General features: G+C 42.9%; 1 protein-coding gene across 5 annotated transcripts in view; it reads left to right on the forward strand.

Moving 5' to 3' along the window:
* The window catches only part of PAPOLG (poly(A) polymerase gamma), an 81,980-nt gene that overhangs the window by 49,413 nt on the left and 19,908 nt on the right, over positions 1 to 12,659 (forward strand). For 4 of the 5 annotated variants that reach the window (XM_085869467.1, XM_085869468.1, XM_085869469.1 and 1 more), the window contains exons 11-14: positions 3,445 to 3,565; positions 4,114 to 4,198; positions 4,288 to 4,341; positions 5,255 to 5,374. In XM_085869467.1, coding sequence (XP_085725593.1) covers positions 3,445 to 3,565; positions 4,114 to 4,198; positions 4,288 to 4,341; positions 5,255 to 5,374 — 380 coding nt within the window. The remainder of the gene's footprint in view (positions 1 to 3,444; positions 3,566 to 4,113; positions 4,199 to 4,287; positions 4,342 to 5,254; positions 5,375 to 12,659) is intronic. The other variant, XM_085869470.1, reaches the window with a different exon arrangement.

Here is a 12,659-nt window from a genome sequence, read left to right on the forward strand (position 1 = left end):
TTTTTTTTTTTTTACTTGTTACTTTTCAAAAAGGCTGCAGGTGCCACAAAAATGGAGTTGAACTTTTTCACCTGAGATGGATTGTCTTGAGCCCAGTCTTTGTCCTCAACAAAATATATGATGTCTCTGATCCTCTCGAAAATCCTTTCCTTTTTGTCAGATGACAACTTGTCATCCAGTACCCCCATTCCGCTGAGATCAGCTGCCTCAATTATGATCTGAAATTTAGTGGATCGTGGTCTTTTGTCCTCCAATCCTGGAAAATCTCCTCCTCACTTTGACCATTCAGAAGGATGGTCAAACAAAACCACCTCTTTATTTCCTTGGTCAGCCATTGAAAGAGGTTGGTTCTCTTTTTTTTTTTTTTTGTACTGACCTTACCTCTCCTATGCTGACAACATCACAAAGTTTTCCTTGAAAACCACCTGGAAACTGGGCATCCTCCAGATTTCCAAATTTCTTGAAAAATCATGGTATCCAAGGCAATCTCCACTCGTGGTTCGCGGGCTTCCTCTTCTGTCGAGTCAATCTGTGGCTCTTAATGGAATTCTCTCATCTCCTCTTCCCATCCAGGCTGGAAATCCTCAAGGCAGTGTTCTTGGCCCTGTGCATTTTCTGGTTTTCATCAATGATCTCTCAGATTCCCTGGAAAATCCTCTTTGTCTTTGCTGATGATTCCACCCTCTGCTGTACCATCTCTCATCCCTCTGATCAGCAGGGAGCAACTTCTTCACTCTCTGCAGACCTTGATAAAATCACAAGCTGGTCAAACACTTGGAACATGTCTTTCAACCCTGATAAATCTCACACTCACGATGTCTCTCCAAAAGGACTGTCTGGAACCCCCCCCACCCCCAATATACTTTCTCAACAATCCCCTTGAAGTCCTTTCATTCAAGTTTCTGGGTCTCACGATCTTTACTGGGAAAGCCACATCTTCAAGCTGGCCTCCAAAGCCAGTCACCGACTGGGCGTCCTACGTCGTGCAAATTCCTTCCTTGGCACACCTGAGTTTCTCACCATTTACAAAGGTTTCATCTGCAGTCTGATGGAGTACTGCCCCCCCACTCTGGGGTGGTGTTCCTGCCTCACACCCAGCTCGACTTCATGCTGTGGAAACTAAGGCTTTTAGTGTCATTGGTATCTCCCACGATGAAGTTGAGTCTTTGGGTCTCTTTCTTTCTCTCACTGGAGGCAGGTCAGTGGTGTCTCTGTCTTTTACCGTCTCTTCTCTGGCCTTACCCTCCTTGCTCTCTCTGTGATTTCTCCCTCCTATATTTCCTCAGGGTGCTCAAGGTCTGACACCCCCCCCCCTTTCTGGTGAAACTGTCAAAATGAAGAATCGCTCACTGCTCACCTTCACTTCCATTCCTCTTTTCCTGCTTCTGGAACAAACTCTCACGCACTCTTCAATCCCACTCCTCCCTCCAGGTCTTCAAAACAGCTGTTCACCACAATCTCATATCTTCCCCCATCCAAAATCCTGATCTTTACTTCCCCTGTCAATCCACCCCAAATTGGATATCCTGATATACTGATTCACCGACTGGGCATTCTACGTCGTGCAAAGTCCTTCCTTGGCACACCTGAGCTTCTAACCATTTACCAAGGTTTTATCTGCAGTCTGATGGAATGCTGCTCCCCAGTTACTTCAAATTTCCTGTTTTCCTTCCTGAAAGTCCCTGCAGTACCATCTTGTTTACCCCGTGTACCCCACCACATCCCTTTCCCTTCCACAGATATCCTATCGTCTTTGTTCCTCACTATTTTGTGTTTCCCTCTCCCGACTCTCTTGTCTCCTGCCCTGTTATGTTTCTGTGTATTAGCTCCTACACGAGCCTCGACTTGGTATGCAAAAAAAAAAAATAACAGGACTACTCACAACTGACCATTGGAGTGCCTCGTTCTGCTCGAGGCTGACACCCCATCTATCTCTCCTAAAGTTTGTGGAATCCCAAGCTCAATATTTTTTTTCATCTCCCCGAATGAGTCTGAAGCATAAGGCTTTTTGTTCTCACCATGTCAGTGGCCTTTTTTTATTTACCGATTATTAATTTTTTTTAAAATCCCCTCTTCCCAGTGTCACTCTTTCTGCTCTCGCAGCCCTTTGACTCTCCCAGCAACTCCAGGATGCATGTATTTTTCCAATAACCCCCTCCTGCCCAAATTGAAAATCTTGGCTTACCGTCCACTTCAATTCCCTTTGTTCCTCTTCACTCCTGCTTATGGAACTGCCTTACTCAAGTTGTTCAATCTCTTCTCTCCAAGGCTTCAAGAAGGTGGTGCACTATCTCATGTTAGTCTCCATCTTTACCCACAATATTTTTGACCTCCATTAACACTATCGAGCCAAAGCCTTCTTTCTCTCTTTCTCTCTTTCTCTACATTCATTTATTTGTTTATTGTGCTAAACTGTTCCCCAACTGTCATTTTGTTGCCTTTTTACCCGCTGTCACTTCACTCTTCTATGATCCTCGATCTTGTTTTGAAAAAAACAAAAACGGTTTGATTCAGCAATTACATGTTTCAGTTTCTTTTATTTGTGTGGGGTTAATAGTCTCGTACTTTGATTTTTGGCTGACTGGGTTCTGTTGCTGAATCCTTGATTTTGAGACGCATGAAAGCGCGCAGCCTCTGTTAATAACGAAAAAAGGAATGAGCAATTGGGGCGAGTATTGATTTATTTTGTTTGTTTTGTTCTTGAGTTTGGGAAAAGACGGAGAAAGCAGTGGTGGGGTAAGAGAAAGCAGAGGGAAAGAAAGCAGTGGTCCTTTTATAAAGGAGAGGAAATGCATTGTGATAAATGGAGAAATATAGGGTATTAGTAGGTGTTTTTTTAATACTTTGTGGAAGTGGTTAGGTAGGTGAGGGAATCTATGAATGTATGTCGTGAAAGGGATTTTATAAGTGACAAAGTTCAACGCATGCTGCAGAAACTGAAATGCTTAAGTGACTTGGACCAGAACACTCACTCCATAAAAAATGGACAAAACAAATGCTTCCAGAGACATTGGACTTGACCCACAAAATGTTTGACAGTGCTGCTAACAATTGACAATAGTTGGATGAGATCATCTGCAACAGTCCTTAGCTATTGGAGCAGAGCTGCAGAAGCATGCACAAAGCAAACAGGAACTGGAATACTTTCCTTGAGAACTGCTTTCCCCGTGCCTTCCCATTCTTCCACTTCCCTTGCGTCGTCGGTGGCTTCATGAATCCATCATGTTTTCCCCAAAGTATAATTGATACTCGTCCACTCCTTGCCATATAACCCCCCCTTTACCATGTCAGCTTGCCACGACTTAAACAAAATTGTCTCAACCGCACCTCTCCCCACCTCCCTTTCCTCTTTCTTTTGGTTCGAGGGGATATCGCCTTTAACAGTAAAGCTTTGCTGTCCATTTGCTGTACTGACATGTGCGTCATGTTGCATGTGTCAATCAGATTAACCCCAATGACAGGTTCCATGTCATGCCCATCATCACCCCGGCCTACCCACACCAGAACTCTACCTACAATGTAACAATGTCTACTCGTGCCGTCATGGTGGAAGAGTTCAAAGAAGGTAAGCTTGCTTCTTTTTAAATATGACCTTCCATGTGTATCACTGTTGTTTAGATTTTCCTTTGTAAGCCATCTTGTAATTTTATCTGGGTTCACATGCTGAAATGTTTCTCCATGTAATAGCTTTTGGTTGAGGCTTTTTAGGAGCAGTGGGCTGCAGAGGAGGCAGGGACTGATGTAAACTCCTGATAGTAATCTTCATATTCCTCTCATATCTTTGGCCTTCTTTCAGTTTTTTGTGTTGGTGTTATAAACCCCTTGCCATCACGTCCTTTAGCTTCAAGGGCTTTTCACAAGTTTCATATGAACCGTTTCACCCTGTTAGTGAAAATAAAATGTCCTTTTAATATTTAGGCAGGAACAGCATTTTCCAAGAACTGTGTTAAAGTGAACTTGTGAAAATCTCTGCACCAATGTGCATTATTATTATTGTTTTTAAAATCTTTTGTGGTGTTGTGGTCCATTGTAATGCATGATGGATTTCGGTCTCCTTTTGTCCTTCAACTTTGACCTTTATTTTTAACATTTCGAAAAAAATCATTTGCACAGGTCTGGCCGTGACAGATGAGATTCTTCAGGGAAAGGCATACTGGGCTAAACTTTTTGAAACGCCAAGCTTTTTCCAAAAATACAAGTAAGACTTTTCAACTTTTGATAGCAATTTGTACAAATTGTAACTTTAATATTCTTTGTGATGTTTTTTTGACTTTTCTTTTTCTACAGACATTACATCGTTCTCACTGCCAGTGCTTTGACGGAAGAACAACACCTTGAGTGGTAAGTTGTACGATTGTATCTGTGTGTCATGCCATTCTGTTGACCTTGTATGCCTTTTAATTGTCCTGCTAACCTCTTTGTATGCAAAATCTTGGCTGATGAAAGGGCGAAGTGATAGGCAAATAGGCAACGTACTGACATTGGAGCAACAGGTGGACTACTCAAAATATATATATATATATATATATATATATATATATATATATATATATATATATATATATATATATATATATATATATATATATATTTAAATTGACCTCATCTTGGCCTTTCACATTTTTTATTTATTTAATTTTTTTTTGTTCCCTGTAATGTACTACATTCAATTTTTTTTTTTTTCTGTTTCGTCACCAATCCATCAGTTTTCCGTGATCATGGAAAATCTTTCAAACTTGACTGTCATCCATCCTTGCATTGTCGAGTAAGTTATTGTGTAGATGTCTGGCATGATTGGCGACTTCTGTCAAATTCCGAGGGGTTTTTTTCCGGAGGTCTGTCTGACTATTTGAGGAGCGTCACATAACTTGTGTCCTTTTTATTGGGCTGAGACCGAGCAAATCGAAGTCGAGGCCATTTATTCCTGGTATGTGAATACACCTGCAACCCATGTCTGCAGAAAACTGATGGGTTTTTTGGGGGGGGAACAATGACCACATTTTCTCTCCAATCATCATATTACATTGTAAAACGTGCTCCTATTTTGAAAGTTTTGTGCCGATCGTTTAAGCGGTTGCTGAGAAAACAAATTTGAGGGAATAAAGGTGAAAAAGTGAGGGCGGAAGAAAAAAAAAAAGTGAGGACCTTGACTGATGTTCCACAACGTGGTCAATGATGGTTGTGGACACTTGTTACCAGTTTATTTATTTATTTATTTATTTATTTTGGCAATCTTCTCCCTCATGGTCCGCAGGGTTGGATTGGTGGAGTCAAAGATCCGGATCCTCGTGGGAAACCTGGAAAGGAATGAATACATCACGTTGGCACACATCAACCCCCAGTCCTTTCCCAGCTCCAAGGAGGGGTCACCAAAGTAGGATAACATGATTACGTGTGGCTTAAGCGGAGTAGGACTTGGATTAACATGAAAACCCAAAGTTTCAAATAAGTGCAGAGATGCCTACTTGGTTAAAATGGTGCCTCTTGAAATTTTCTCAGACTGAAAGTATTTTGTACCTCATCTCTATTTGTGGTTTGGGGCACTTCTCACCATTTCCTGTGTTCAAGTTAATTCCTATTGTCATCCCTGTTGTCACTTCCCAGCATTCAGTACGATGTCATTGCGCTATGTATGCAGGCTTACATGCGATACGTCATTGAGCTTTTCCTAATGGTGGACAGTGTGGACGTCTTTTTCTGTTCTCATTAACGTTCTTGGTTCAAAATATGGTAAATAGAGACTTTTCAGGGTGTGTGAAACGATGCAAACCAATGAATCCAGACAAGGAATCGGATGCTGTAAATTTTGTGAATTCCGTGGTCTGCTTTTAAAAAAAATCCCCTGAAGGTGGATGGAAGTTGTTTTCACCCGTTTGTTTGTTTTTATGTTTGTCTGTGAGCAGGATATCTGAAGTTATGGACTGATTTGGATGAAATTTGATGGACAGGTTTGGTGTGTAACTAAGACAAATTGATTTGATTTTGATGAAAATCCGGATACTATAATTTTGTCAGTGATTCTTCACCATTGAGAGATTGCTCCAAAAAAGAAGCTATAGCATGATATCTTAAGTTGTGGACAAATCGTGACAAAACTTGGTTGATGAGTTGGTAGGTGACGAGAACAAACCGATTAGATTTTGGTTTTGGTCTGGATGCAGAACCGCCCTATCAGTGGGATACAAAATGTAAATAGTTCAATCTGGTGGAGGTATGCGCTCTACTAAGTACCATTCGAGTATTGCTTGTGATACTTGCTTTGGATCACTTTTTTTTTCCATTTTGTTGTCTGCCTGTTTTTCCCCCTTTCCTGGGCCTTATTAATTAATTAATTACAGTGGAACCTATTATCTGGACATGGAAGACCCATTGTCCAGAAAAAAGTCGAAAGTAAATAAATGGTAAATTAAAAACTTTTTTATATGCAGTCATGTGCCACTTAATGATGGGGATACGTTCTGAGAAATGCGTCGTTAAGCTATATCGTCATTGTGCTAACATCATAGAGTGTACTTACACAAACCTAGATGGTATAGCCTGCTACACACCTCGGCTCTGTGGTCTAATATACAGCATAGGCTACGTGAGATCGTGCCAGACGAACAGGTTTGGGAATTTTTGGGGATTTTGTAATTTTTACATTTGTTTGCATGGCGACGTGTGATGTCACCGCTGAGAGATGTAATGACATCATCGATCATTCGCTGATGTCATTACGTCTGTCGACGACAGACCGTCACTGCTGAGAGGCATCATGCCACTCCTAGAAAACAGCGTCTGCAATGTAAAACCCTCTTCTGCACATGCTGACTACCTCAAAAGGTGCATTTGACACAAAAAATGTAACAAGAAACATTGTATATAAAGAAATTCTATAAATCACATTGTGAACACTGGATAAATTGACGTCCTAACGAACCCTCACTTGAGAAACTTCGTGCTCCGCTTGGGTTTTACTTGTAGTTGTTTATCATTATCAAGTAGTATGTGCTACACTGTACTTTTATACGACTGGCAGCGCTATGACTGCTATGACATCACTAGGCGATAGGAATTTTTCAGCTCCATTATAATCTTATGGGACCACCGTCGTATATGCGGTCCGTCGTTGACCGAAACGTTGTCATGCGGCGCATGACTATTTATTTCCCCCTATGCATTTTTTTTTGTATATATTTGAGGCTCGTGGAAGAACTATAACACAGAAAGGATGCAACCTAATAAAAGGAGGGAAACACAAACAGGATCGAGGGAGACAATAGAGACTGACAACATGGGATCTGTGGGGAAGGTTTAGGGGTTGAGGAGAATGCAGGGGTTGGATAACATGGATTCATTCGTTAATAGAATGAAATTTAGACATTGAGGGTGAAAAAGGAGAATGAAACACAATTGCATGGTGAGAGAAGAAGGGAAGAGAAATTATAAAGGTTATGGTTGAGACCACTACAAGCTGACACACTGACTTTCACGACCACGACCTGCCTGCGGTGAGAGAAGCCGTTCGTTGAACCCGTTTGTAAGGTTTTCATAATTCATTCAAGTGGTATTCCTTCGGTGTGATGTATTTCCCCATATGTACACAGCTGGACATGGAGCTGTACCAGCCAAAATCCGGAGGAAATTGAACGTTTTATGAAGGCTTTAGAGCAATTTGTTGAAAGACCCTATCTTCCAACAAAGCCGATTCAAAATTGGCCGGGGCCGGGTTTCCTGGTCAATCCGGTACCACCTCTCAAGTTCTTCTACTAAAAGCCAAACATATTTGCCGAATTCCTTGTTTGTTCAAAATTGCTGTTAAACACGTACCATACACATGAGATTTCAGACAGAGTTATTTTGTGAAAACCTCTATCAATGACCTAAACAGAGACAGAAATGCAGTGCAGTACCGCAGATGTGAAGCGAGTTGCCCAGTTTGCGTTTCCCATCTTTTTACACACACACAAATCGTTCTCAGTGGCTGCACAGGGTGAGTGTAAATACATTGACAATGTGGGGGTGGGATGGGGTGGTATCATCTCTCAAAGCAGGAATATATAATCAGCATACACGTCATTCTCAGATATGTGACACCTGTGTGTTTTGTTACCTAACGTTCACAACAATAAATGTGAAAACAGATTGAACTTCGTTTCCCTTGTTTATTCCACGTCTGGCATGGCGCTTGCCGTTGGCTGCACAGGCCAAGTCAACATACACGTCTCCTTCACTTTGTATGCGTTCCCACTGCATGGATTCACTCGTAGACTTTTCAAACAAATTTTTTCCCCTTCCTTTTAACACCAAAAATTTGCTTTGTACGGGTTGAGAACAGAAAATGAATCGACCGTGAACAAAAACTGCATGGTCTGAATGGGGAAAGGTGAACAGACCGGATGGATTGAAGGCATGTTCGTTTATCGCAATTCTCAATATACGTTATCACAGTGCATTGTGGGAGTAAACATGCAAGGGGTAATACACCACCTCCTATCCTTGCTCAACCCAAGCAATGGCAGTCTGACATGGTTGGTGACCATGTTGAGATGGAGCTATTAGTGTAGTTTTTAGCTTCGTGTATTTTACTGTAGCCATTTTTATTTTAATTTTTTTTGTATACACTGTCGAGGCTCGTATGAGAGCTAACACACACAGCGTACAACAAGGGGAGCAGAAGACAAGAGGGGTGGGAGAGGAAAGGGCAAAACGGTGGGGAACAGAAACCTGAGATCTGTGGAAGGGAGGGGGATGGGGTGGGGTACCATGGGGTAAATAAGATGGACACTACATGGACTTTCAGGTCCTTACATGACAGGTTCTTTCAGGAGGGAAAGTAGAGAATTTGAAGGAGTTGGGTTTGGGGTACATTAGTGGGAAATGGAAATGTGGTTCCATTTGGAACCTTGGAAATGTGGTTTTCCCAGGAAAGATCATGACACATAGTGAGACCCAGAAGCTTGAATGAAAGGACTTCTTCAGGAGGATTGTTGAGAAAGTAGTTGGGGTGGAGGGGGAGATCTGCAGAGAGTGAAAAGGCTGCTGCATGCCAATCTGAGGGATGGCAGATGGTATGGCAGAGGGTGGAGTCATCAGCAAAGAGAAGAAGGATTTTCCAGAATCAGAGAGATTATTTATGAAAACCAGAAAAGAAACAGGGCCCAGAACACTTCCTTGAGGAACTCTAGCCAAGACAGGAAGAAGGGATGAGAGAACTCCATTAAGGGCCACACGTTGGCTGCGACAGGATAGGAAGTCTGTGAGCCATGAGTGGAGATGTCCTTGGATACCATTGGAAGAGTTTGGTGAGCAGTACAGGGTGCCAGACCGTGTCGAAAACACGTGATATGTCTGGAGATATGGCTCTGATTTCGTGTCTGGCATTGAGTACCTCCATCCATTGTTGGAGGAGCAGAAGCAGCATATCCAGGGTAGAGTGACCTGGTCTGTATCCAAATTGATGATTGGTAATCAAGCCATTGGAGAAGAGGAAGGATTTCATGTCCAAAGCGATGATAAATTCCATAACCTTGCTGATAATTGGGAGAAGACTGATTGGTCTGGAGTTGTAGGGATCTGTTTTTGCACCTTTTTTATACAGAGTGGTAATGTTATCTGATTTCTAAGCAGATGGCAGATGACCTTGAGTAAATGAGAGGGTGAATAGAACAGCAGAGCAGGTTTTTTGGACACGTGGGCTGATGCCTTCTGGATCGGTTGCAGAATCAGTTGAGGTTTGACAGCAAGCTCTCCACTTTGTCAGAAGAAAAGGACACAGAGTGCAGGAGCTGGGTATGCGTGGGTAGGGTTGGTACAGAAAGCGATGTTTTTTCGACAAGATTTTGAAGCAAACGCGGAGTTTAGGCATTCAGCCTTTTTACGTACAGTGTTAGCTGTGCGGCCATTTGAGGTAAGGGAGGGGATGGAGCGGGAACATACACCAGAAACAGACTTAACTAGATGCCACCATAATTTGGAGGAGGGAGACAGGTTTGAGAGTTCAGACTTGAGATTTGAAAGATGATGTTTTCTGGTTCTCTTGAGGGTTGACACACACTTGTTCTGGCCTTTGTGGAAGGAATTGAGATTGCCTTCAGTTAGATTAGCTTTCCATGAGGCAAAGGCAAGTTTTTTTTCAGGACAATTGTCTCGCCACAAGCTTCAGTGTACCATGGGCCTGAGGAAGGGTCGGACAACTGAAGATTAGAGGGGATAAATCTGTGCATGAGAGAGAGAGTAAGTTTCTTTGAAGAATTCCCAGGACGAGTTGATATCGAAGGAATTAGAGATGGGAGACCAGTCCAGAAGCTTGGCTGCTTGGAGACCCTGCCAGTCGGCTTGAGTGAAATGCCAGACTCTGGTGCTGAGGTGGTTCTCTAATAACAGCTTGAGAGATGTCTACTTTGACAAGCTTGTGGTCAGATGAACTGATTACAGTGGAGGAAGAACAGATTTTTGGGGGAAATTGGTCAAAATCAGATCCAGAAGAAATGGAGTACCATTGGTTGAGATCCGGGTCTGGAAGTTGACAGATTGAGTCAGTCCCAATGAGTCGCAGAAAGCTTTTGCTGAAGTGCCATGGCAGGTGAGAGAGGTACCCGCACCTAGCCAACTGGCATGATGACAATTGAAGTTGTCACATATGAGGAAGAGAGTTTGAATGAGGGGATAGAAGTTGGTCCATGTTTTTGGATATTGAGATATAAATGGAGTCATCACTGTTTGGTGGACGGTACAGCACACGTATAAACGTGTGGTGGGAGTGGAGGGGAAGCCGTAGCTAGATATATTGATGGGGATGTGGGGCAGAGAGCGCAGTGCATAGTGTTTGTGGAATAGTCTTTGATGAAGAGAACAACTCGCTGCCAGGATGAGGCTCAAGTCTGTCAAACTGGAGGAGGGAGTAAACAGGAAGAGAGAGATACGAGGGAGGCAGAGACATATTGAAGGAGGAAAGTATCTGTTAAACAGATTGTCTGGTTTGTCAGTGGCAACCTTCATGGAAAAGTCTGTCAGGTTTGAGCGAAGGCCCCGGATGTTTAAGGTCAATACTGTGAAGGAAGAGGGAGGGGAGGAGGTTTGGGTGCAGGGGAGGGGAGGGAAGGGTAGCATGAGGGAGGAGGGGGGGAGGTAAGGAGAGTTGTTGAAAGAGTGTGGTGGATTGCAGAAGAGCTTGGGGAGAGGGCTGGATGAGGAGGAGAAAAGGCTCGGTGATGGGTTGAGCTTCATTGGGGAGTAATCGGAGAGGAGGCAGAGGTCAGTTGAAGGTTGAAGGATGTGGAGTGATGAGATGGAAGAGAGAGGGTGTGGGAAGGAGACAGCTTTGTGGATGTGAGTGGAGGCTACTTTGGGTACGGGGAGTGAGGGAGAAGGGTGAAGGGGGAGTTTTTGAGAAAGTTGAGGGGGAAAGTGTGAAGGTTGCTTTGAGAGGGAGGGGAGACAATGAGAGCAGGCATGGCCAAGGTGCAAGAGGGTGATGGGAGAGGGGAAGGATGATACTTGGTGGAGGTATGGTGAAGAAGGGAGCAGGCAGTGGGAGGTACAAGATTTGAGGGGGAGGCTGGTGTGCTGAGAGGAAGGAAGGAGCACGTTTGTGGTGATGATTGTAATGATTGAGGGAGTAAGATATCTGTTAGGTTAGAATAGAGCCCACAGATGTTAAACGCCACACACTTTGGGACAACAGAGAAGGAGCTGATACTGAAGCACAAGACGGTGAAGAGGTGCCAAGAGCAGAGGTAGGATGAGGGGCAAGATGGGAGGGGTAAGGAGAGGGGATAACAGGTGAGGGGTTAGGAGGAGGTCGATTTTAGTAGATGGGGTGAATTGGCACTGACGGTGGAAGGGAAAAAAAAAAAAAGAAAAAAAAAAAAAAAAAAGGGATTGACGGAACATGAACATGCATTGCAAATTGGGATTTTTCAAATTTCAAAGTCAGAGATGCAATTCATGACATTACGCGAGGGATGCAATAAAGAATTAAGAGAATGGAGAAAAGAAACGTAACAGTTGGACTTTTTTACACATGGGATGAAGGAAAGGTTGAATTGAAAACATCCTTTTGAAGAATAAAAACAGTAGCGAACGAATTATGAAGATGATTTATATGTAGTACATTTTTGCAATATGGTCACTCCGTACACTCTGCAAGTGCAGCGCTAATCTCAGATACCTATTTGAAGAAAAGGAAGTTTTTATATATTATTATTGGTTCACGAGTCAGTAAGTGACCACTATATTCGTTATTGGTGTGTGTGTCTGTCCCGAGCATAGCTCCATGGGTTTTGATCCGATCCTGATAAAATTTTGGTGTGCGATTTTATATCATGATCTAGTTGTGTTTTCCTGAGAATGGGCGGAGCCATGCCCAAAAAGCACGTGTTTTTAGGGGGTAGCCGATTTCAAGTTACATCTTCTCCAAGGGGGTTTGTTGAATCTGGCAGGGGTTTTCGGTATTTGGTTAGCCCAATGGCACCTGCATAGCCCCACGGAGCTCGATTTATTTATTTTCATTTTCGTCACAAGGTCACAAACTTAGAAAATTGCTAATTTTGACATAAAAATCATACGACCGCCCAGACTTTGAGAGCAAGGATGACAATATTTTTTATGCATAATCTTGAGGTCATTCCCCACCTAAAGTCTTGAAACCATTTTTCTCTATCTCAAACACCTTTCCC

Source organism: Eptatretus burgeri, chromosome 2 (assembly GCF_056783735.1).
Source record: "Eptatretus burgeri isolate ZD-2024b chromosome 2, Ebu_testis_v1, whole genome shotgun sequence".
Classification (NCBI taxonomy): Eukaryota; Metazoa; Chordata; class Myxini; order Myxiniformes; family Myxinidae; genus Eptatretus; species Eptatretus burgeri.